This window comes from Lissotriton helveticus, chromosome 1_1 (genome assembly GCF_964261635.1).
Source record: "Lissotriton helveticus chromosome 1_1, aLisHel1.1, whole genome shotgun sequence".
Lineage (NCBI taxonomy): Eukaryota > Metazoa > Chordata > Amphibia > Caudata > Salamandridae > Lissotriton > Lissotriton helveticus.
Window position 1 is genome coordinate 1446397906 of NC_136057.1, and position 26231 is coordinate 1446424136.

The 26231-nt window shown below is 41.1% G+C and overlaps 1 protein-coding gene across 6 annotated transcripts in view; it reads left to right on the top strand.

The window, feature by feature from the left end:
• Nucleotides 1-26231, top strand: part of KMT2D (lysine methyltransferase 2D) — a 1543965-nt gene that overhangs the window by 106451 nt on the left and 1411283 nt on the right. For all 6 annotated transcript variants that reach the window (XM_078685770.1, XM_078685786.1, XM_078685782.1 and 3 more), the window contains exon 2: nucleotides 13251-13330. In XM_078685770.1, the coding sequence (XP_078541896.1) occupies nucleotides 13285-13330 (46 nt within the window). In that variant the 5' untranslated portion in view covers nucleotides 13251-13284. The remainder of the gene's footprint in view (nucleotides 1-13250; nucleotides 13331-26231) is intronic.

A 26231-nucleotide genomic window follows, 5' to 3' on the forward strand; every position in this document is an offset into this window, starting at 1 on the left:
TGATGTAGCAGGTCATCGGGGTCTAGCAGGTCCGCCTCCAGGAGCTCAGGAATGTCCTGATTTAGGCCCTGTTTTGAGGTGTCCAACAGGAAGATCCAATATACTTCCCTTTGCTTCCTTATCGCTTCAGTGTTAATTCCGGGTTTAGATTGGATTTTCTCAAGTATGAACCATTTAATATTATCGACAGTATGGTTCATTTCAATATAATGTTGTACCATAGGTGCTATCATTTTTTTTTGGTACGTATAGCTGATATATGCTCTATTAGGCATGTATTTAAAGGGCGTGCAGTCTCGCCCACATAACCCAGGCCACATGGGCAGATAAGTAGATATAGAATATCTTTGGTTTTACGGTTGGTGAACCCATTCACAGTAATGGTGTGTCCATTGAACTGGAGGCTGGATGTTTCCAGAGCCAGCGGGCACACTTTACATGTACTGCATGTGTAGTTTACTATCACTGGCTGCGGTTCTTCAATACTTCACTGTACTGGCTGTTTTTTTTTTTTTTTTGGTAGGGAATTCGTGATCTGACTACATGTTCTGTTTTTGCGATAAGCCAAAAGAGGTTTGCGTATTTTATCCTGATCTTTGTTTGCATTCAATATGTGCCAAGTCGAACAGATTATTTGGCTAATTCTTACATTTAGCATTGAGTGACATGTTACAAAAACCACTTCAGAGGTGTTTTTGTTTCTGGTGTTAGTCAAAAGATGTTGTCTAGTGTAATATATATAAAAATGTTTCCTTTATGGTTAATGCTTTGGAGTCAAAATGCTTAATGCTGATAGTTTCGGTGGGGACGTAGAAATTGGCCGAAAGGTATACTATTTTTTAAAAAATTTTTTAGAGGAAGGGTGGAAACTTTCATAGTGTAATAAAGTATTAAGTGCTGTGTGTTTTGTATAGAGGTCCACCACTAGACGGTCACATGTTTGATGATGTCTGGGAATTAAACTTTGGTATTGCTTAAGCTAGATGTAAAATGGATGTTGTTGCACAAGTTCAGCCGTGATAAAATCTCTGCCAAGTCCATCCATATAAAAAATGTCATCTATAAAACGTGACCACTTCATCGCTGATTTAAAGAATGGAGCTACTTCGTTTAAATTAATTTATTTTCGAATTGTGCCATATAGATATTGGCTACCGTCGGTGCGCAAGAATCTCCCATAGTTACACCCGTGGTCTGTTTTATATAGCCGTTAGTTGAATTTCAAAAATATTCTCCTCAAGCACTTTTTTCAGGCATTCAAGGATAAACAAATTGTCACAGTTAATGTTCATATTAAAGATAAACCACTTGACTGCGTCTAAAGCGACTTGTATAGGTATTTTGTTTTTAGTCTATTTATTTTATTTTGTATTGCACAGTTACTTAAAACCATCTGCAATATAACTTACATGCGATTTAAAAAACAAATTGAAACAATTGTTTTAAAAACAAATAAATACATTCTTATAAAATTAAAGGACATTGGGTTTACTTACAACCGTGTAAATACTAAGTAAGAAAGTGTATTATATACAATTTTAAAAAGTCTGCGAGTGATTGTCAGTTCGTTGTCGGTTCGGCCATGTTAGAAAATACTAGTTTAACGGGCCAAGTTGCCTTTTGTAATGCCTGGCCCCTCTTATTCCATAAGCCTCAGACGCAGCTCGGCCATGTATCTCCCAAATCTAGCCAAGTCCTGTGGTGTAGTACAGGAAAAGAGAACCGAAGTTGCTTCTTTCACTGTCCGTACCCCGTTGTGGAGCCATATTTGTTTTAAAAGGATCCTACGGGGCTGCGACATACCAGGGCAGCAACAAATCAAGTGTAGCAAAGATTCAGATTGATAGTCACAGATTCTGCATATGATTCTTTGTTCTAGGGATCTCCACCCGGGATTTAATTCCTTAATGGGGAGGGGCACCAGTCTGGCCCATATAATGTTTTTTAGTGCTTTCCTTCCCAGAGCTTGCTTCAGATATGGCTGGATTTTACTCCCGGAAAATGATTTTTTCAGCCAAGGTGAGCCTCTTCCTGTTGAGTGTTCTGTTAGATCACTTTGGTGCGACAGTTGATAACATTGTTTATTTATTGAATTTTTGATGGCCAGATAGTTTACCATTCCCTGATCCCAATTTTCCGTTGCTAATCCCAGTGTTTCCACTGCTTCTTCTGTATAACGATGCCACGGGTTACTTAACTCCCCAAAAATTGGCTTCAGCATGCTCTTTAGTGTTCCAGCTGGAGCCGTTCGGACTTGGTAATAGTATTTCGCATGCGTTCCCAGGCATTCTTTACTTTGTTGTTTCAGACCAAATTCTAGACGAATTAAGATATTGCGTGTGTGTTTGGGCAGTTTAAAGATGCGTTTGTAGGCCTGGCATTGTGCTTTATCTAACATTAATTCCATTTTACCCGGGAATGCCTGCTGTGCGTAACCAGCAATTGCCCTGATTTTTGCTTGTATTACTTTCCTAATTGGAACAGTTGTAGGGCTTTGCTTGACTTGTATAGGTATATTGCTATGCAGAGCTTCAATGTTAAGTGTTATCAGCCATTGTGATTCTGGGATGAATGGAATGCTTTCTACTAAGTTGATTATGTGCCTGGTATCCTGGACATTTGCCGATGTTTGGGCTGTATGGGGTCGAAGTATGGCATCAAGATATTTAGACAGTGGTTCAGTAATGGAACCTATAGTTACAATAGGTCTACATGGTGGGTCAATTTATTTTAATGTATTTTCGGCACTCCATATATGCTAGCCATCTTTGGGTGCTGTGCATTCAGATAAGCATGTTCTTTTTCACATATATGGCCTTTTCAGAGTGCCTTGTTAGTCGTCGTATTTTGGTCTTAGTTTTGTTAGTGGGGGTCTTTATTTATCTTAGTGTAAAATGATGTATCTACTAACATTTCTTCCATCTTGGATAAATATATATAGGGGTATCCAGAATCACAATTCATCCCCCTTCATCACAGCTCTTGATAGTAATTTCTTTGGTTTGTTCTAGGGTTAAAATCGCTTTGTATTCTTCTTGGTCAAGATTGTATGGTGTCTTGGGGACATATTTGGTTGCTGAAGTAAGTTTCTGGTAGACTACCTGTTCGAAGACCACTACTTCTGGTGGTATTTGGTATGCTGTGGGTGTGAAAGTAGATTTTCAGGCCAAGCCCGAGTGATTACTTTGTATGGGCAAAGAATATTTTCAGTCGACTTTTCCTGAAGAATGCCATCAAGTCTACTAATAGCTCAAATCTATTGATACCAGAATGGGGAACACATGTCAACCCTCTGGATAATAGAAAGCAGCTGAAAGGAGTTAGACTGGAGGTCCTCAGATTAAATCTAGGAATTTTCTTCATTCTCTCCAATATTGGGCATTGCGGGTTGCCAGGCATTGGTTGATTTCCCCGGTATCTGGGCTGATATTGTGTCCGTCAATTGCCTCTCCTCACATTGCGCCTGGCTAAAAAAGGCCGGCTGTTCTGCTGTATTCTTGGGGTGTAATGATTACTTCTAGAGACAAACTGATTGGATATACCCTCGTTATCAGAGTCTGAAGTAACAGAAAAAGTTGTTACTTTGCAGTTATATTGTCTGTATGTATTTTGTTCATATTGTGCGGTCTACTTGACTAAAGTAGTTTTCTGACCAGGACGGTTATGTATTCTCTCTACTTGAGAACCGAGTCTCCTTTTTTAGGTCTCGCCTGTCAATGCGCATGCGCATTGAGCGGAGCGAGACCATAGGGGCTTAAACAAGAGTTTAACTAGACTGGCGATTTGATGCTGTGCCCGTGCGCTTTTAGGTCAATGCGCAAGCGCATTGAGCTAAAATGCTAGTGCACATAATCAAATCGCCAGCCATCTGTTCCCCAGCTTGGCGCCTCCGCTCCTGCTCTCTCCTGGCTGCTCCTACCCTAATTATTCACGACCGGTAGGCGGTGTCTTGCTTTATTTTTTAAATGTGGTACACATTCGAATGCCATTGCATGCTGCACCCGTGTTTTACGTGCACACCGCGATGTCACTGCCTGTTCTACAAGCCGCCTTGTTACCCTATGCTACACAATACGCACACGGATAGAATAGTACAGTGTACAAATTCACACCGCGATGTCATTGAATGATCTTGTATGTTGAACACACCGTGATGCATTGTGTGCTCACGTTGTCCCAGCTCCGGGCTGCAATAACTATGCATGAAATGTTTTATTTTTCACCTCTTAGCATTTCCCACATTTCCTCCCTACTCCTCCTACCGTCGGTGTTTAGCAAGCTTTTGCACCTACCCGTCACGCATCTGTTCTCTTTCCCTCCCCTCCCTCCTCCACCCCCACCCCACTCTCTCTGCTGTTCCTCCCCCTCCCTCCAATGCTGTGTGAACGACCTCTGGAGCTTTTGTTTACCTTATCTACTTGGATCGGACCAGAGTGGTCCCAGAATTTGTGCACTGTGCTCCTCGTAGTGATACCTTTTTTACGTTAACAGAAGCACACAGACTTGACTCTACGAAACGTGATAAATACAAAACCATTCAAGTCCCCATGCATAACAAATTACAATAACAATTGATGATACCTTATAACTTTAGTACAAGTACGGCATCATCAATTGATTTACTTTTAAAATAAAGATCTGCGCTTTTTCTTAGCGCCGCCCGTGGCCGCTCTCATGGACATAGTTCATTATATTGCTCACTTTCCATGGAGAGTTTCAGGTTACACAAACCAGAGCTTCGGATTTGGAAGACTCCGGTCATTTTTTGGAGGGGTCTCCACTCGCTACTGATCTTCTCAGTCTCTTCAATACGCCATAGCTAACATACCAGACATTAAAACTCCACTGTGCAGACTTTCAGCCCACTCCGGCACTAAACAGCCATTCCTACACTGCATCGCGCAGGCACCAAAGCGGTACACTACAGCTGCAGCACAGCTCCTGAAAGCTTGAATAGGGGGCGGTTACGCGCACAGTACAAGAGCCGACTCATTTAGAAATAACAGCATGGATCCTTCGCCTTGGGGCATAACGTCATACCCCACTCTCTCTGCTGTTCCTCCCCCTCCCTCCAATGCTGTGTGAACGACCTCTGGAGCTTTTGTTCACCTTATCTACTTGGATCAGACCCGAGTGGTCCCAGCATTTGTGCACTGTGCTCCTCGTAGCCAAAAAACGAATGAAGCAAGAAATTACGAACAAAGCTTTGCTGTGTTTTAGGTTCTTAATTAGGCAATGGCTCGCGTAGACACATATATTTTTTAAGCTGCTGACTTTTATGTGGGCTTGAACACAAAACACTGGCATCATTTGCTCAAGCAAACATTTTTTTTGTCTTATAGCAGTACAAACGTGGCTTCTTCCACCTCTGTTTTTCAGCGTTCACCATATTGCTCCGTTGGCAAGTGTTGTTTTATCACATAATCTGCAGTTCGGGATCATGACAGTTTTAATGTTGAACAATTGCATGCTGTTTCCAGCTGGAGCAGTGTTTTTGTGGAACTCCGGTCACATTGAGCCTCCGGAACTAAAGCATGCAAGGATGGTTGAGTTTAGTAACCATAGACTGCTTTTTTTCTGAAACTCACTCTATCGCCCTCACTCTATCGCCCCTATCACCTCAGCACCACCACAGCATCACTCACTTCTTCATTCCTTTTAGCATCCTATGCCCAATTGAAGCGGATTGCAACGTGGCTGCGTGCGCGTTGTATGCACCCGGTCAAAAAACACTTATGTTATGGTGTACATCAGTGCAGCGCATTATGCAGTCTTACAGTTCTTCCCTGTTCTTCTATGAAATCATCTAAAATGGCACGTCATGTACGGACTTTGTTAGGCTACTAGGGTGAATTAAGTGTTGTAAATATTTAAACAAATTAGAATAATTAACTAGCATGAAATGTGTTCACATGTCGCATGGCAGTGCATTTTCACAAAACTAAACGTTTGTATTTACAAGCCTGTTTCTTTTTATAGTCATGTAAATACAACATGTATTACATTACAAATGCTATAGGTGTCACGTTTGCGAAAAGTTAAAACTATTGGCATTGTAAATGACAAAGCTATTAATTTTGATATTTTCAAGACCAACACATAAACAAAAAAAAAGTAATTTACAAAACCAATAGCTCCAACTTTTCTAATGCGAGACCTATTGCATTTCCAATGCTTGTTTAGTTTCTGTTTTTCTTTTTCTTTTGGTTAAGTAGTCCGTGTAAGAGTTCATTTCTATATCTGTCCTCTAACTTTTTCTTGGCATCTTCTAATGCCGATGTACTTTTAATTTTGTTTCCAGTTCTAAAATTTCTGATAACAGCTGTTGTAACATTTATTTAGCTGTCTCCACAATCTGCATCAGCAGGTCCCTCGAGCAGCGGTTTGCAATCATAGACCACCAATCTAAGAATTGTTTTATCTGTACAAACAGGCCAGAGATGTTTTTAACTCTTAAACCTTGAGGAATAATTCCTGCAGTTAAGTATTCCGACATATATTGGCCGTGCTGTACAATTCTTTGTTTTTTTTACTTGAGTGCTAGCAGTTTGTTTATATCTTCATTCTTTTCTGAGTTGGAAGATGTCTGTTGACCAAAACTCCCATAGATTCCTACCATAGAGGCAAAATCCTCGTTGGAGAACCCAAACGTTTGGAGGTTAGCCATATTTTAACGTACCAGCAATTAGTGTAGCCAAAAGGTGACACAGAAACAAAAACTGAACAGAGAATGAACCTTATTAGAAAAAAGTTGTAAAGAATTTGGGACTATCTGGAATGAGCTACAATGTAAAAGCATTAAAGAGACCCACCCAAACCTACTAGATACTTGTCTATTCCTAAGCCCAGTTAGGCATTTTAAGATTTCCCGCCACAGACTGGCTTTGAGAATGTGTTGAAAAATAGGGGCCCTACATACAAGATGAACTTGCCAGATGTAGGGATTATATAACAAAAATGAAAAAAGCCTAAGCAAGTGTACACAGTTGGGTATATGTGCAAGCAAACCAATGATTACACCATCCAGGTTAACTTGCAGTGCATAACGATATTGTGCGTAACTCTTTAGTGCATAACTTTTTGTTTTTGATACAAAAAGTGTTTAATATTTATTTCACTCATCAAAAATGGATGCATGGCATGATAGCGCATTGCCATTACAGACAGCACACTTTCAATTGAGATGGCCATTATATTTACACACATAGTTTTACTGATAAAACTATATAGCACACAAACTATGCGGAAATGGCATCAAAGTGTACTGATTTGTTTTGATCGGATTTAAATATTTGTTTCCAGCACGCTAAAGAATTACAAAAAAAGTTGTTTTCCCAATTTATAAATTCTGAAGTATTTGCACAGTTTATTTACAAACATTTAAATTTTGTGTTTAAAAAAATAAATAAAATAACCTCCTACAGCCTTTCGTCTCGCATGCGTGGGCACCCAGCAGGGTTGTCACATAAATCCTTTCATTTTGAAGTCCGAGAAAGAAAAGTAAACACCAAGCTCCCTTGGAAGACAGAGCCTGACATTTGACCTCTGCTTTGAATGTACAGTAAATGTGACAGATAAGAACAAAAATTAAAGGCTGTTTTCAGAAAGCGATCACTCGTGGACACTTTTGTGGAAGAATACAAGGAGCCCTAGTAAACAGGCTGTGCCTTATGGGATTGAATAACTCCAACGGACAATCTAAAATAAATTTAGAAAGCAAATAAAAAGCAAGCACATGTGATTTACAAACCACAAAGCCAATGATGAGCAATGGGTGGAATACATTCCCAGCGAAGGTATCGGACTGTCCCCAAAATGTCTTTAGCAAACAAGAAAGCTCTGCTGTTTGGTAGGCTTTGACCTGAAAGTTTACACATGGGCAGCACAAGCTTTAAATTACCAGAAGGGGCAATTTCTAACGATGAGGACTGTGATGAACCTGATGGGCATATTGCCATCATGCATCCTCCTGATCCCATACTGTTGACTCTGCATTAGGCCGATACAGGAATGAGCAGAAGTTCTGTGGCGTAGACACTGGGGGACTTGGGAGTATCTAGTGGTTGTCACTGGAAAAAAACCAGGAGGGTGTTCAATGAAAGGAAGAAGAGAACACAGCAGGTGAACTTTTCCAGTAACCGTCCCTTTTAGTGGCAATCATGACAGGGATGAGGCGTACACAGGGGGAAACTGTATGTAAGGGGCCAGTGAACCCCTCGTAAGGCAGTGAAACATTTAAACATCCTGGAACTAAACCGTTTTAGCTATGAAAGTTTTCTTTACAAACATATCTTAGGGAGGAGCCTACCGATAAAAACAGACATGACCACTTTTATTCCTGAACAAATAGGGGTTATAAAAATTTACACCTTCCAGACTGGCACAAAAGATTTGGAGGTGGGCAGTACAAGGAAGAAAAACATTGTGTGTTGTATAACTGATATTTGTATGCTATCAGTTTCATTCACAACACAAATTCAAAATGCCAAGATTTCGACATCCAGGTGCCCACACCAGCTGTCCCTGTTGACACATTGGTCAGGATTATTGTCCATCTACTCTTTAATTGTATACATATCTTCATACTGAGAGCTAGCTAGTTCATTCAAGCATACCCACTCCACTTTTCCAGGTGACACCCAGATTATTCTAAAACTAGTCTGCACCACAACGAACATTCTTTCAACCATGCATAACAAACTGACTACTTGTGTAGCCTGTTTGCAGTTTGGTACTGATAAGATTTTAAAAGCACTATATCTTGGCGAATACACCACAGTACCTAACCATGTTTAGCAACTTCCTTCTTGCCTTCATGTTTAGTACCTCTTTTCCTGCAGTAGCTCAAAGCTACTACCTTCTTTAGTACAAATGACATGCGAAATGAGTTGCACAGTCAAGCACCTTCAGTTTAACCAAGTTGTACAAGTTTGCCTTCAAAATTGTTCCACTTTTTGTCCTTTTTCAAATTCTTCAGTTTTAGACATGGACTAGACAGCACTTGTTTTAACAAAATCATATTTTTTTGGTTTCCAATGTGACTGTCCTTTTAACATCCGCAGGACCAGGGTGGCACTTGCTTCTAGGCTTGTGCTTTTTAAATCCAAGACGTTAAAAACCTTAAATGGAAGTGCTGGGAGTGTGTCATGGTTTTAGGGCAAACACTAGTTGTGCAGGGAGTTTTGGTGTTGGGGCACACATAGTGTGACATACATAGTGTGACATACATAGTGTGACATACATAGTGTGACATACATAGTGTGACATACATAGTGTGACATACATAGTGTGACATACATAGTGTGACATACATAGTGTGACATACATAGTGTGACATACATAGTGTGACATTATCGGAGTCCTTTTCCTCACTGGCTAATAGATTGCCAAAGGATCCCCAAATAATCTTTGCCGGGATTCCAGAGCTTGAAACTTGCATACTCTTTGGATGAACGTCAATATTCCTACCTGCAGTAAATTGAAAATCAATCTAGGTTTTATTAGAGATGGCCCAGACGTTTAGTAATAATGCCATGGAATTAAGACATAAACAGTCCTACTTTTTATGTTCAAAATGTTTTATTTAAAAAAAAAAGGCACAGGAATGATTTTAAACACTGTGATTTACTGTTAATTGTATAAGAGATCCTAAACCGTTTTAAAGCCCATAATAATTTGACTTGAATTATAACACAAGTGACTTCTCGATTGATAATTAACCAGATCAGCAAGAATAGAAAGTAAAAATGTCAACAAGCCATCTGACAGGATTTAGGTTACATTAATTGTCCAAATTTGATAACCAAGACTAAAATACTGGCATTTAGTTGTACATGGGGAAGTAAGTCTGCATTTACTGTAAAACACACTTAAAAAAATTGCGATATTGGGAGATGACCCACAGAAAGGCATTTGGCTATGTTGAGGAAGCGATTAGTGTTGGGACATTACTTGTCCTTAATTTAGGTAGCATTTGATTTCTTTATTTTGATGTTACCTGCGCTGCGAGAAATGCAGAGCCATCCTTTCCAGTTCTATCTGGAGACGTGTAGAATACATTTCTATTTAGAGAAGATTCTTGTGGTTCCCATCACTAATAAAAGATCAGACAGAAGCAAGCTAGGAGTTTCCAAATTTTAAGAAGTTCCCAATTTTTAGAACTGAAAACCTTTGTTACTCGCCTAGCTTTAATGGACAGGAGGGGGCGATTTTAACTTTTTTTATTATTATAATGCAACTAAAGCCTTGTGTGGTAGAGCATTGGCCATTGAAATGGCCACTAAATTTGCACAAACCGTTTTACTGTTAAAACTATATTACACGCAGATAATGTGTGGAAATTGGATTTCAGTAAATATTTCATTTGTACACCAAGTAAAGTGTCTTGATTTGTTTTGATCCTATTAAAATCTCTGTTTTGGTCACACTTCATAATTACAAAAAGAAGGGCTTGATTTTTGCTTTCCTAACTGCTGAATGTGTTGTGCGTAACAAAAAATAAGCTATTTCTGCAGCCTTGGCGCCGGTACACCTCTGTTGGAGGTAGCCGTGCGCTCAATACATGTTCCAAATAAATACAAAATGGCAGACTTTCCTTTCACACACTTGTACCCCAGCAAGACTGTAACATAATTTACTTTACTTTTTTCGAACAGCAAAGTAAGATGAGTGTGTAAACCGCAATCCCTATGTTTAGAGAAAATAAGCAGCAATTTGTCAGAAGACCTAGCATGAGAACTTTGGCCTCTGTCTTTGAAGCACAGCAAATATGGCAAGATAAATAAAATATTTAATGGCATCTTTATTTAATCCTTGGCATTTCCGGATCCTCTAAAAATCGGCTTTCAACCCACATGTTGGGAAACACCGGTTTAGAGAATATGCTCCAAATATGTCTAAGGTGCCAGCGGTGAGATCTATATCCATATGGGTTAGCAGTATATTATATTCCTGATTTTGTTTTTTCTTTATTCATAACCTGAGATTAAATGTGTGTTAGCACATTATTTAATGTGTCCCCAGTACAATAATGGCAATACTACCAGTTTCCAGAGGTTTAATTCCCAGTTTGTTTCAGTACATTTTAACAACTTAAAGGCAGGCATGCCCCCAGCACTTCCCCTCCACAAACAGAACCCCCTCATCAAGGGCCCCCTTAATCATTCTCGCCTGCAGCGAATTGGGACTTCACCTTTCCCAGTGGAGCTTAATCTCACCCCATCTCCTTCCCCAATGCTCCAACTTCCTTCGTCGTCTTTGAATATATGCATCCCGGTCAAATAAACCCAGCACTCCCAGCATATTGAGACATGTCAGTTCTCTATGCTCCAGATTAAAACCTTCAAAATGAACTGTCCTTATTCTGGCAAGCGTAAGCCAACCTATTATATACCATCAGGAGCACCGATACCGGCGCCTTCTTATGTGTGGTTCTATATTGCTGTGCAACCCCGTAAAATCCTCTCTGCACCTCTCCATACTTTTTCCTGTTGTCAGCTTGACTGACCAAAATCTATTCTGCTATGGGCATCCCCAGTGGATGTATGGGCGGGCTTTTCTTTCTACAACCTCTTCAACAGGTACCCATATGCTGGAGGTGGGCCCATTTTGATGAGTGTAATTTAAATAGGGCCTCCATGCCATGTTATGTGCAAGCCTCGCAAACATGTTAGGCCTAGTAAGTGTCTTAACTGGCACCCAGAAAGTTATTTTGGTGTAGGTATATGCTATACAAATGCTAATATTATACAGTTTGCTTGCAAGCAGTTCTTCTTTGCCTCTGTAAAATATATTGTGCTTTAACCCATGTGCCACATACTACTTCACCCTACTCACTTCATATTAATCATTCGCTTACTTACTGTTGCTCAGGTCCCCATCTCTATAATCCTCATTCCATTCATCCATGTCTTGGTATTCATATATGTCGTTCAAACACTTTCGTAGTCGCACTGAGTTCGAACTGTCAGGGAGGTTAGATTTTGCAACAGCCAACCCAAGGGCCACCTGACCAGACTCTAGGTTAAGAGGTTTGCTCTCTGGGAGGGTTGATCGGAGATATAATCTCCTCTCCCACACCTTGTAACTGTTAGACGTTTTTAATGTCTGTTCAAGTTTAGCGTTTCCGTGCTTTGAAGGGACTGTAAAGAAGCGTATTTGCTGTTTAAACTCCTCAACGAAGACCTGTAAAGTGGGAGTTGAATGTTGACTCGTATGTATCACAATCACCTTTTGTGATTCAATTTATGGATAAAAAACTACTCTTTATGATCTTTTATTATTGCAGTAACATCACTGGGGGTAGTTGATCTGTAAGGATGTTCTGGCAGAGCCATTCCTGCATTAAATAAATATGGCAGGAGAGTTCTGAAACACCCCCGTAAATTATTCTGCATTAAACATTTTCAAACCCTTATGCATTTTTTTGGTTTATTTCCATCCGACATCGCTTCAGATACTGTAAATACCCTTGTATTACCCCGAAAGAATACCTGCTATAAGTTCTTTGAGGATAATTTCTAAAACAAATCAGTCCCATGACTAAGGTGTGAAGTGCTCGATGGGTTGTGAGTTGCATTCATTTGTTCTTGGCAAATAAAAACCTGATAGTAAACCTTAGTGCTGATTCCCCAAGTAAGAAAATCACTATTCCTGAGTTAATTTGGTATAGGCTTTGGCAAACATTTCAAGAACCCCACACGGGCATGCACTTAAATATTCTCAATGTTAGTGTGCAGATTAAGCAGTATTCGCTCATGCTCCCATAAAGAGAAAGTTCCTGGTACAAAGGTGCTGTTGAGCATGTCAATCTATATACTGTATGATACAAAAGCAATAAGACACATGAAATAGTGGTATTGCAACAACTCTTTAGTCTAAAGTAACTACATTCTTCTACCCCTTTAACGCTTAAGCTACCTCACACTTTGTACATGTGAAGGGAAAATAGAAAGCCAAAGATTGTCGACCATTTGGGGCTTTGTGGGCTTTAGTTTGACATGACCATGAGAAATTTAAAGCCAAGTTTTGGTTAACAACCACTATCCAATTTAAAAAAAAAAAAAAAAAAAAAAAAAAAACCGGAATCAATTCTGAGCCCTGTCACAAGCATTAAAATTGCAAAAGCTGAGAAAATATCTTTCTAGCTAAGTAATGTTTCCAGCTTCTCTTGTGGGGGTTGGGGCGATGTGTGTCAATATCAACTAGTTTATTCTGGACTTATCTTTTTTTCTCTCTCTCTCCCTCTCTAGTTATCTCCACGAAAGGCGTGAGCCTGGGTGAGGAATGGATGATCAGAAACCGTCCAGTGAGGACAAAGATTCTGAATCTGGTAAGGATTAGAATGGATGGATGGATGGGGATATGGTGAAGAATCACTTTATCGCGATGTGTTTGAGACAGGAGGTGGAATGCTACATCGGCCTGTTTTGGCTCATCACGTACCCTCTATGCAATTAAAGATCTAAACTTATTATTTTCTTGGCATTAATGTTGGAGTACTCTTAAAATTGGTAACTTGTACACAGAAACTACAAGATGGAATCATCAGAGCGGGTGGTTGCATAGGTATATAGTATGGAAACTGTGGTCCAGAGTCCAATGGGAGCAGGATCAGTGAACGTGGGGGTGGAATCAAGGGCGCGGCAAACAATAATAAAAAAAACTTACTATTTTGTTGATCTTTCAAGTATCTACATATAAAACAAAACACACTGTAAATGAAAAATAAATGAAAGTTAAATTAATCAGTGAGCGGTGCAATTTTTATGCTGTGAAACCTCTGTTGTTTAATGTGGATATCTGTGTGTGTAACCAGAGAGCCACAGAATGGAATTCCGGTTTGTGCAGTGGGAAAAAGTGACTTGTGAGTACTTAGTGTGGTAAGGTTCCATCCTGTGGCTGAAAGGAATACAAATATTCAGGTTATTGGTAGTAGTAGAAATATCTTTATTCAATTTTTATAAAAACCATAAAAGCACATCAAATTGTACAGGCATACATTTTAGTATCCAGTCACCCGTTCTGAAAGTGATATTGATAATATTCAAGTACACGTGTAATTTCACATACAATTTGATTAGGAGTCCCCCCTATCCTCCTAGGAAAAGTGCCCATTAGAGGGCTGCTAGGCAGAGTTTGTCACGGCTGACGTCCGTATAATATCGTATTGACTTGAAAGGCTAAATAAAGTGTTGGCTGCAACATTTCAACTAACCAGTTACTATACAAAATGTCATTACAAAGATTGAATCAGATCAACCAGTAATTAAAACCTCATAAAATGTCCTTATATTAAAACTGATAAAATCTCTAAAACTATTCCTCAGTAGTAAACTAAGCATAGAATCAAAGGCATTACAGTACTTCAATACTTGATTAAGGGGTTATTAATAATTTCAACATCCTGATTCTTAGTCTCCAAGTGTATAGCAAATATCTGGACACTGTAAAAAAGATTAGTGGAAAAGAAGGCGAGAGGAAGGGAAATGAAGGGATGCGTCCTTGTCCCCAATTCAATACTAGACTAAACAATGTGGACGGACCCACTGAGTAAATGTGTGATGATCACTGTTGTGATAAGCACATGGAACCATTAGGTTTTCTTAAAAGTCCCCTCACACACCAACCTAGTTGGTGTCATGCTTCAGCATTCGGCCACGCGGTTGGAACCTCAATGATGAAGCATGACACCAACTCGGTTGGTGTGTGAGGGGTCTTTTAAGAGAACCTAATGGTTCCATGTGCTGATCACAACAGTGATCATCACACATTTACTCAGTGGGTCCGTCCACATTTTTTAGTCCACTGTAAAGATTAAACACTCTGTGCCCTCACTTTTAAAAATCCTAATAATGTCTTTTAAATGGCTTGTGGTTAAAATTCGGCATAACTGAATTAACCAAGTTCTTCTAATCTGAGTGTACTTGGGACAGAAGAACAAAAAATGTTCTTTGGTTTCATGTCCACCCATACATGAAGGGCAGATGATCAAGATGTTGGCACCCTTCCATTTACTACAGAATTTAACTAGTAGGATGTTGTACCTGAATTTCAAGTGTAAATAGTTGGCTATACGGTACAGAAATTCCTTTAAGTGCATGTCGTTTTTGAAATGCAGGATCCTCCTTGTTAACTCCCCTTCAGTTTCTTTCTTTAGCCATATTTTATTAACATAAAGCTAATGTCTCTTTTTAAGGATGGGCAAGATTCTTGTTTGTATACTGCTGGGATTAGCCAGAGCTCACTCATAACCAGTCTATACAAGCAACACTTGATAAAATTGAGCCATAGTATACCCCCTCAAGTATCGAGTGTTAATACATAATGTAAGGATTCTTTCATAGGTAGTGGTGAATTATTTGACGAGACTCAAATCCAGTATGCAAGAGGCCTAAAAGCAATCGCATGTGCTATGTTCTTTAAGCTCCGGTCCAAGAGCATAGTGGTCAGGGGGGCATTTTGAGGGAGTTCTAGGACTGATCTCTTAAAAGAATTCCCTTTTTTCCTTCAATGGCCCTACATTACTCTGACCCCATAACTCCGTGCCGTACAATGCAGCTCCAATGCCCTGAGCTTGGTGCACTTGAATTACTGGGACCACTGGACTATAAATTTAATGTCTCCATTTTTTGACTAGAGCAGAGCTTACGTGTTGAAGGGAGAGCTAACTTTTTGCAGTTAGTGGGGCCATGATTGTGCGTTAGTCAGCCTACCCACCCCCTCAGATACTCTAATTGCTTCACCTAGTCTAATGAAGTGGAGCTCAGCGTTATCATGCCCCTAAAGGTTGAATATCATGAATTTAATTTTCATGGTATTATTTTTCAGTCCAAATTCCTCACCGGCCTCCTCAAACTGGTCCACTTAGTTTTGAAGCCCCATCGGGGTTCTGGAAATAAGTTTGGAATCCTCGGCAAAAAGCAATGATGCCACTACTTGACTAGCAAGCTTAGGGGGATAACCTCTGCAATCAGTTAGTGATTTGATCAATCCATTAATATAAAGGGTGAAGAAAGTGAGCGCAGGTAAACACCCTTTACCCATTCCTCTGTTTACCTTGATCTGATCAGTCAGCCCTCCCTCCCCCATCAAACTTGGGCATAGTTATCCTTGTGAAGTCTTATGATTATCTGCAGTAAGTTACTAGGGACCCCCATTTTGTTCAGAGCAGCTCCAAGTATTCAGGTTCTAATTTTAAACTTGAATTGCGCACAGTATAAGAGAGACTGCCACAAAACACACACAACGATTTAGGTTGAAGATGAAAGAAAAGTACTTCCAAAATATACGGGCCTTAGAAGTATTGCTGCTGCATTCTAAATTACTGCTAATCCTAAACATTGCATTTGTACTTTAATGCTTTTTAAACCTTGCATCGTATTGTTGTATTGAAATTTGAATACTGTACTAAAACTGCATTAACCTTGCTATTGCTCATTTATTGGACCAGCGGGATAGTAATTGGCGATATTTCATGAAGGAGCCAGTTAGAGCTCCCCGAGCATTCTACGGGGCTGCGGTGCGAATGCGCTGGCCTCAGAAGTAACGCTCTCATATTCTAAATTGCTCCTAACCTTAATCATAACATTTGTACTTTTTAAAACCTGCACCTAATTGTTGTATTGAATTTGAAAACCCTTCTAAAACCGCATTCGCCACGCTACTGCTCACTGATTAGACCGAGGGGAACCAGTCAGCACTGTTCCAAATTGGAGGCTGTTGGAGCTTCGTGGACATTTAATGGAAGCAGCGGCGCAAAGCCAGTCTGCACCCGTCCGCTGCCAGCCGGGGCCAGGGGCCAGCCATAATGCCCTAAAACATACCTACACCTCAGAGGACCTGAAACTCCTCCATTCAGTTATTAATTAGACCCTGCTCTCTCGCCAAAATATGTAATCTAGGGATTTTAAACAATGACATCCCAGTCTTAGACTTGATTAAATCTACTGAACCCTCCAGTGTACCGTTAGTCAGAAACTTAAATCCTAACCCTCTGAAGGTTAATATACATCTGCTCATGATCACTCAATCCATGACCAAACATCCGCTCGAAATATTCCATTCACTCGATGCTGAATCTCCTGACATTTTGCTCTTAACCGAAACAAGGTTAACTGCATTAAGTTTATGAATTTGAAAATATTTGGGTTGCGCCGTATTGTAGTTGTTCATATTAGTGCCGATTGGTTCCCCCGCTACATAATCAAGGTAAATACGAGCGGAGTAAGTTAAGCTCCACGCCTATTTAATGGATACCGCGGACGATTGCAGCGGGTGGGTGCGCTGAAGGCTTGCCAAAGCAAGTCCACTGCGCGCGTCCGAGCAGGACCAAGGGCCAGCCACTTTGCCTATATACTTAACTATTTTTCTGTTAATTTCTTACGGTGCTGGTCTCCCACACTGCAATCATGTCCACGCTCGAACAGATTCTAGCCAATGTGGGCAAACTTCTAAAAGACATCAACAGAGTCTCAGTGAGGAGTTAGAAGAAGACTGATCAAGACGTTTTCAGATGAGGAAGCCAAACAAGAGGATGAGAGCAGCCTACGCTAAATGCCTGCCTGTTTGTTTACCAAGGAGAGGGTGAAGCTGTGCTCTGGACGCTCACACCGCTGGGGACTACTCTTCCCTACATTCCTCATGCTCCTAAAAGCACAACGCTGGTCCGAGGCACAGGGCGCGTGCGGGGCGCACCCGTGCCTTGTCCGTCTGCCCGGTGCTACACCCCAAAATATTAGATTTTTCGTGGGCTGTTTGTGGTTACCGCATCCCCTTAATTAAGGAAAATGGCAAAGAGGAACACTTCTAAAACCATAGAAGCAGGGGGTGAAATAGTTAACACATTGAATTCCTGCCTTACGAGAGCAGCAGACGTGCTCTCTAAAGAGAATAAACTGACAGTGCTGCCTCTCGCTTGAAGAGGTAAGATCTGTCTCGCTCCCAAATGGCAGTTATTTCACCACCTTTGCTAAATTGTAATGTGATGTTTGAGGCATATGAGGTGTAGATCATATGCTTTAGCATAGATCACCATCTAGTGTTGGGTCCGGATGTTTGCACTTTGTTTTTCTTCGAAGAAGTCTTTCCAGTCACGAGTTAGGCGACGACTCCTTTCGGTGATAGTGCGCATGGGCATCGACTCAATCGGCAGATTGTTTTTTTCCACCATCAGGTTCGGATGTATATTGCTGCAGTTCCGTATCGTTCTCGAACCTCTTTGTCTTTTGCGGTTTCCCATTCGACGCGTATCGTTCAAACTGAAAAAACCTTGATTGGGAACTTCGAGGTGGGCCGTCGGGCTTACCTGTGCCGACCACACCTACAACTCGAAAAAGAAAAATTATTTTAAATGGACGGATTCCAGTCCGTCACCAATGGTGACATGTTTCATCATTTGGATCTCCTCCTAATGTCACACTAGGGGCACTAAGTGCTACACCCCTTGCATAAGGAAAGGGGGAGCTCGCGGATGTTTTTACCTATTGCGAACAAACGCTATAATTAGACCTCTAGATGCAAGTGATCGATTATATGGGAATCGTCATTGCAGTGCAGTGATGTATGTGTGTGATGAGAGTTAAAATTGACCAATGGAAAGCAAAATTATTTATTCACGCCTCTCTTAGATCAAAATATAAAAACTGTGCAAAGAGACTGTCTTGAATAAATAACTGTCTAGATGTGAAAGGTCAACATGTTTCAGCAATAATGGATAAATTATCCTATGCCTCCGTCAGGACCATTAATATTGCTACTGCCAGTGAATGTTGTATATAAACAAGGTGAAAATTATATAAAAAACAGTGCATCACGTGTGTAAAGAGATCGAACTGATACAATCTCTTTACCTGTGATAAAGGATAACAATTACTCTGGAAATGACTATTTCTGTAACCCAAAAATGCATTTACATATTATCTTATGTAAAACTGAAAGATCCAGTTATAACTTTACTACTCCAATTGTTGTCTCTGTGGCCAATGAATCCTAATGTGCCCACTCCACATACAACTCTTTTATGTACAATATCCGCTTACCTGTCTTTTGAGAGGAGAAGACCTCGCCTCACCTGGCCACGGCTCAGGACATAGGAGGCACCGCTCTATAAAAAGTAAGAAAACAGTAACACATGTGTATGATGACCGAATGGATGTACAGCCTTTATACCATGTGTAAAACTTATTGCTGTCAGTGCACCATTTCAACACTGTCAATACTACTACCAGGCATAACAAATACCTTCGGAATGTAGCATCTACATACACTTAACAAACCAGGGACTGTAGCGCTGTATTTATAAAGCCCCTGGTAATGAATAACAATGGCATTGCGATGTTTTACAGTATTTTGCTAGACGTGCCTAGGACTGTAATTAGATAAGGGCGCCTGTCTGCGCCTCTATTTCTTACAAGATTGACTGCCTGTATAAACATTTCATGATGCTTATGTTTCCCAAAATAAAAACATTATGATAATTGAAAATATTAGGATAGTTAGAGCACCTAAAAACTCGGCTTTACTATGTATGTGCACCGTAAAATATGCAGCGTAAGCCACTTGACAGTTAAAATTGAAAAAAATGTCTAACGTGTCAAATCTACCCCCAGCAGTTACCATGACTGCCAGGCAATGCGACTCTCAATCCAATCCAGACACCCTATCTTCTTTAAAGGCCGCCTACCTCTCCCTCTGTACCTCTGGCGGTTCCAAGAGCCGTCTGGGAGGTATCAGAGTAGGTTTGGCGCCCTATTTCAGGGTCTCTGCCCGTCAGTGCACGTCACGAGCAGGGCGTGGACATGGCGCGTCTGTTACATGTATCACGTGGTTGCCCATACCCATGGGAAACATGGGAAATGTAGTAGGACCCAAAATCATGCCACGATGTCAGTATATTCCCTCTGCCGGCAACGTCCGAGAAAGTAACATCTTTGCTAGTCATGTGCACCTTTAAAGATATTAATAAATGTATGTCTACGTACTAACTCTATATTAAACCCATGTGGCCGGTGAAACGATAAATATCATTGAAATGTGTCAAAACCACATTCGCCTGAGGACCTTACTTGCGTTATATTCTGCCACTCGAAACTACGTAGAGTACGTGCATATCAAACTATGGGAGACAAAATAAGGATGTCAAAGTGTACAACCATAACACATACTATGTGTAGACAACATGTTGCATCAATCTCCATAAACATTCGTACAGGCATACTTCATATTCATGCTCTGCATGTGATGGCAGCATTTAACAAAGTGTGTATTTAAGGTGTAGTAGGTTAAATAGATTATTAGAGTGTGAGCCAAGGGAGCTTATTGTATTGTCAGACCACTCAGTAACATATCGTGATCACAATGTGGTCCACGATATGGCATCATTCAACCCACTTTTATCACTCTGTAATCTAAAAACCCATTTTTGTTCTCTTATCAGCAAAAATCTTGACACATCTGTGATGTGCCCAGGAATCAGTGGTTGTTCCAGAACAGTCCACCTAAAGTCATCAGGACCATGTTTTATTTCTAGAAAATGACTTTTTAATCTTGTTTGTTTTCTGCACATCATCATGCTTTTGTGCTCCAGGATTATCAATTTCACTTTACGGGTGGTCATTCCCACGTATTTTAAAGCACATGGACAAGTAATCATATACATTAACTTTTCGCTGTTACAATTAATAAACTTCTTCTGTATCCATGGCCTATCTGTTCCTATGTTCACAGTTTCAATGATTTCTGTTTGGAAGAAGCTGCGCAGGAGCCACAAGGATAATGGCCCTGAACTGCCGGTAAATACCAAAGGGTGCCTATTGCTGGAGCTGGTTTAGGTCTTGATTTTGTGGACTAGGTGGTCTTGAAGGTTAGTACTCCTTTTGAAGGCAAACAGGGGAGACGGTATACCGAAAATGGGGACTCTCTTCCTCATTTCCGTCATAATGATTATGGGAACACCTTGAATAGACTACTAGTGAGTCAGTCTTGAGGTCATCATTCTATCCGACAGGAAAACGGACAAACTAGATTGTTTTTTACATGGTCTTACCATTCAACCCTTAATTATTTATTGGTCTCAGAATCCATTAGACCCTACTTCTCCCACATTGTCTACCTTCAATGATCATGCTGCAATTACCTGTTTTATGGTGGGCGGACAAAGATGAAAACCCCCTAAGATCCTTTTACTTATTCCCTATATTGGGAGAAAAATGGGGTCACTCTGAAATGGGGGAAAAGTCGATACCCACACTTTATTTGGGGAATTGTAGTTAAAATGAACAAGGAATTTGCAAAAAGCTTAGAGCTAAATTTTAGTGATAACACCATACTAGTGACTTTTGAGCAGATTCTAGCAGAATCAATGATTAACTGTCTTGTTCATTCTTGACCAAGAATTGCAGGGAGGTTCGCTGATTTGATGTCGCTTGCTCTAAAGCACTAAAAACCCTTCTTGCTGCTCTGAAATCTAACCCAAGAGATACCAATCTGGCGAGATCGCTTCACCATTTATACAAAGAAGCGAGAGTAGCTAGATTGAAAGAGGAGGCGTGGAAAAAATGATAAAGAACAAAAAAAAAAAATTTAGAGTCCCTACTTAGCAAAAATATTAGAAGCACACATTGCTTGTAACCTCTGCTTTTTTGTAGAGGAATCGCATTTCTTTAACCCCTGCCAAGCAGGCTTCCACCCGGCTCATTCCACAGAAGCGATCATCCTCTCTGTTATGTACAACACTTGGGAAGAAATGGACAAAGGTCTCACTCTATCTCTAGTCCTTCTCAACCTATCGGCAGCCTTTGAAACGGTAGACCATAATCTTTTGGTGGACTGCGTGTGGGCTGCAGGGTTGCAGGACTCCGCAATCCAATGCATCACTTCCTCTCTAAAACCTAGATCACAATTGGTCTGATTACCTCCCTTTAATTCATCTAAAGTTCAATTGAATTGCGGGGTATCCCAAGGTTCCTGCCTTTCTCCACTCCTTTTTAACCTATACATCTGCACCAGATGCATTCCCTCAAAAATATGAAGGTTAAAATCTATAATTATATGAAGGATATGCAACTTCTTTTTACAATTGATAACACTTCGCAATCTACAACGTTCTTCCAAGACACAATGTTGTTTATCCATGACTGGATGAACAGCACCCGCTTAAAAGTAAACTCTGGTAAAACAGAGCGAGTCCTCAGAAAAAATAAGCGCAACCCTTGGGGCCCCTCTTTCTGCCTCTATGCGGTGGGTGCTCCCCTCACCCAAGAAGTTAGTAAAGAGTCTTGGGATCCTTATTGACTGGGAACTCTGTGTGGGAAGGGGGGTCAGGAGAATGAGAGTCGCCACGAGTTGGAGTCTATCTTTAACCGTTTTTTTTATTCGGTTTAACAATACCGGGTTAGTCTCAGAAGGGGTGTAAGAACACAATGTCCAGTAGGTTACAAAACACAAGCGTGGATCTCTCCGTTGGGGAACTTCCGGGGTCTTCACTTCCTGTCTTGACTCAACCGGAGGTAGCCGCTGGTCCGGAGATACGCTCGGGAAAAGAAAAGAGCCATGTTAGGGGCTGGGGTCGATATGTACAAGAGGAGAGAGTAGGGTAGGGTAGTGAGGGATCACCAGGTTGCTACCACCATCTATAGCAGTCTGAGTGTAGGCGGACGGCAAGGTACGGCGATAGTGACCACCCTCAGGCTACCCTGTCCCACCCCGTGATTTAAACAATCCCTGAAAACGCCCTCGTACCTTGTGGAGCCACACTTCTCCCTTGGAAGTGTGGCGGGGCGGTTCGTGGTAAAGTTGGCCTCCTGGCTTGTCGAGTCTCTGCTCCAGGGGTCCCAAAAGCGGTTCCACGATAGTTCCTCCTTCCTCCGTGACGGCGTCTTCCTCGTGCTTCGGCTGGTATCCCAAAGGTTCCGCGCTGACAGAACAAGACGGAGCTTCCTTAAACGCCCCTAGCTCCCCCGATTGGACAGTGTCAGATGACGTCCGGGCACCTGAGTGGTCGACTGCTGTAGATGCCGGAGAACACGCCCCCAGCGTCACAGAAGCTGGATACAGAGACGGATGTACTGGAGGCAGAGCCGGGGAAACCCAGGAAACGTCGAAAGGATCCTGCGGACGGGGTGGAAAGGAAGAAACGTTAGCAGGTACACCCCGTCCGTCCAAGTCAGGGAGCTCATCTAGGTCAGGGAGCTCGGCTTCGTGACACTCTGAAACCCCAACTTGGCTCTGTGATTTCATCCTGTTTCCTGCAACTCAGCAGAATTAAGAAAATAAGGAAATTCCTTACTGTTGAGGCCCTGATTCAAGTCATTATTGCCATAGTTTTATAGAATAGATTATGCTAATTCTCTCTACCTGGGCCTCCCCACTTGCAGGCTCCAAATGGTCCAGAACCAGTCAGTATGCCTGATTTTCCAACTTCCCAGACAGTCACGCCTCCCTAGTGATGAGTAAACTCCACTGGCTCCCGGTTGCACAGAATTCTTCTTTTAAAACCTGCTGCATTATATTTAAATCCCTTAACATGAAAAACCCAGTCTTCATAATAACTCTAATCTAAGATCTACCCAATTGTACTATTTAGCGATCCCTCATTTCAAAAAGGGAAAGTCAAATCCAAATTTTAGTCATTGCCACAACCCCCCTGCATCTGGAACTCCCTGCCTACTATAGGAAATTTAGACCACTTTAAAACATGGCTCTTTAAGCAAGCTTATAATTATAATTAACATCTTGAGCTGCCGTCCAGATTAGGTTACCTCCGTGCTAGAAACTGTTGGTGTATGTGCACTCTGCAAATGTTAGTGAAATAACTGATGAATATTTCCCAGATACCTTAGCTGCACTTCCAAAAGGATACTACATACCTCAGAGTAACAGACCTGAAAGCAAAGAAAGTGGGAAAATCCTATTACTCTGACCTCCCCGCTATCAGCAAGGATTGCCTTGTGGACCTGCTGACTAAAGTTAAGTCTGAATCTCAAAATGATACTTGCCCCCCTAAAATACTAAAAACAGTGTCTTCTGCAGTCCTGGGCCCGGCTGTATCCCTCCTTAAATCATCAGCCAAGGCATTGGCCCTAGCCCCTTTTTAAAGAGGCCATTGTGCTACTGCTCACCCCAAAATCAGTCGAAGAAACACTTGTTCTTAAAAACTACCCCCCTATTTCCTTCCTTATCTTGTGAAAATACTAGAGGCTCACATCTCTAGTACCCTCTGCTCCTTTCTAAAGGTATCCAATTTCCTTGACCCTCATCACCTGGCTTCCGGCCAGCCCATTACACTGAAGCCGTCATCCTCTCTGTAGTGGATGACATGTGAGAAGTCGTCGACAGGGGCATTACCCAGGCACTGGTCTTCCTTGACCTATTGGAAGCCTTTCAATGGGTCGACCACGACCTCTTGGTGGACTGTCGAGGCAGTGGGGTTACAGGGCGCATCTCTTAATTGGATCATCTCCTGGTGTAGGAAAGTGGGTTTCTGTTGCAGTAACCCCCCCACTTTTTGCCAGATTTCTGATGCACTTGTCCTTGGTGTGGACTGGGTCCCCGCTAATCGCGTTCCTAGGGCCTGTGTTCCTCCCCCAAAAACGAACCCAATTGGCATCTCTGGCCACAGGTCAGCCCCTGGTAAGTGGTACCACAGGTTCCCAAGGCACTGTGACCAGGGAAGACCTCTAAGGGCTGCAGCACTTATTGTGCCACCCATAGAGGGCCTGTACCCTGACACACACACTGCATTTGCAGTCTTTTTTTTATTTTTTATTTTTATTTTTCTTGCAAGGAAATACAGCAATACATAAGTAAAGAGAAATCCAACTTAAATACATACGACTTACAAAACTTGAAGAATTCAAACAGTATGATTAAATCCAGTCATGAATAGGTGCCCAAATTTTCTCCCCCAAAGCTCTTCTTTTAATCCCTTTTAACTTATAAATAGCGGACTCGATATTATACATAAACAATAGTTTTTCACGCCAAGTAAGAAATGAAGGAGGATCTGGATTAATCCACTCCCTGGTAGTACAGGCTCTGGCTACCGCCATACATATAAATAAGAAATAAGATACTGGCTTTAATCTAGAGGGAGTATGCTCAATACCCAATAACCCCATCTCCGTGGTTACCGTAATATCACATTTAAGAACGACAGACAGAAAGCTTTCAATTTGTTGAAAAAACACCCTTAGTTTGGGGCAAGAAAAAAACATGTGCAAGTCATCAGCTGCATATAACCCACAACGACTGCAATTCGTTCCAGTGGTCGTACTCCACTTAGCAACCTTACTTGGAGTATAATAAAGGTTATGCATGCACGTAAAGTGCTGAGATTTCATCATCCCTGTAATCAAGCAGTCTGAAGCAAATTTAATAGAAAACAAAACATCAATACCAGGGATACCTAATTTATTAGCCCATTTCGACTGACACTGTTCCATATCGTCCCCACATTCTTGAATCAGACTTAAGTAAAGAGAACCTATACGGACTTTTTTCTGTAAAAGTTCTAATAAAGGAATTTTAATCATTCTAGTTGAAGTGGTAGATAAGTAACTCTGTAAGAAACTTCGAAGCTGAAGGAATTTAAAAAAATCATTTCTTGCCAAAGAAAAGTTGTTCTCTAGTTCCTGAAATGAAACAATGTGGCCATTAAAAAATAAAATCGCCCAAATATCGTAGTCCTTTCTGCTCCCACCTATAAGTAGTTAAATCACAAAAAATAGCTGGCAAAAGACCAGACGAGGCTAGGGGGGTATAGAAATTTAATTTGAATAAGCCCAGATGCTTTCGTACTTTTTGCCAGGCTCCAAAAGCTGCCTTCAGCATCTTATACTTTGTTTTTTTTATGGTAACTGGGCTCGACAACCTCAAGAAAACTACCTTTCACTTTCTCACCCATAGTCATCTCGAATATCGTTGGCGTTTGACAAACGGGTATATTTACTCTATCTCCCATAAGAGGGCTAATAAATTGGAGTGTAGCCGCTAAATAATAAAATAAGAAATAAGGGACATTCCATCCCCCACACTCATTACGAAATATCATTTTCTTGAGGGCTTTGCGGTGGCGTTTATAGCCCCACAAAAACCTGAAGTTAGTCCTTTCTAAGTTTTTAAAACAGAGAGAGTGAAATTCCAGCGGTATAGTACGGTACATATACAGCACTTTTGGTAGGATCAGCATTTTTAAGATGTTGAGTCTACCATACAATGATATGTGTAAATGATCT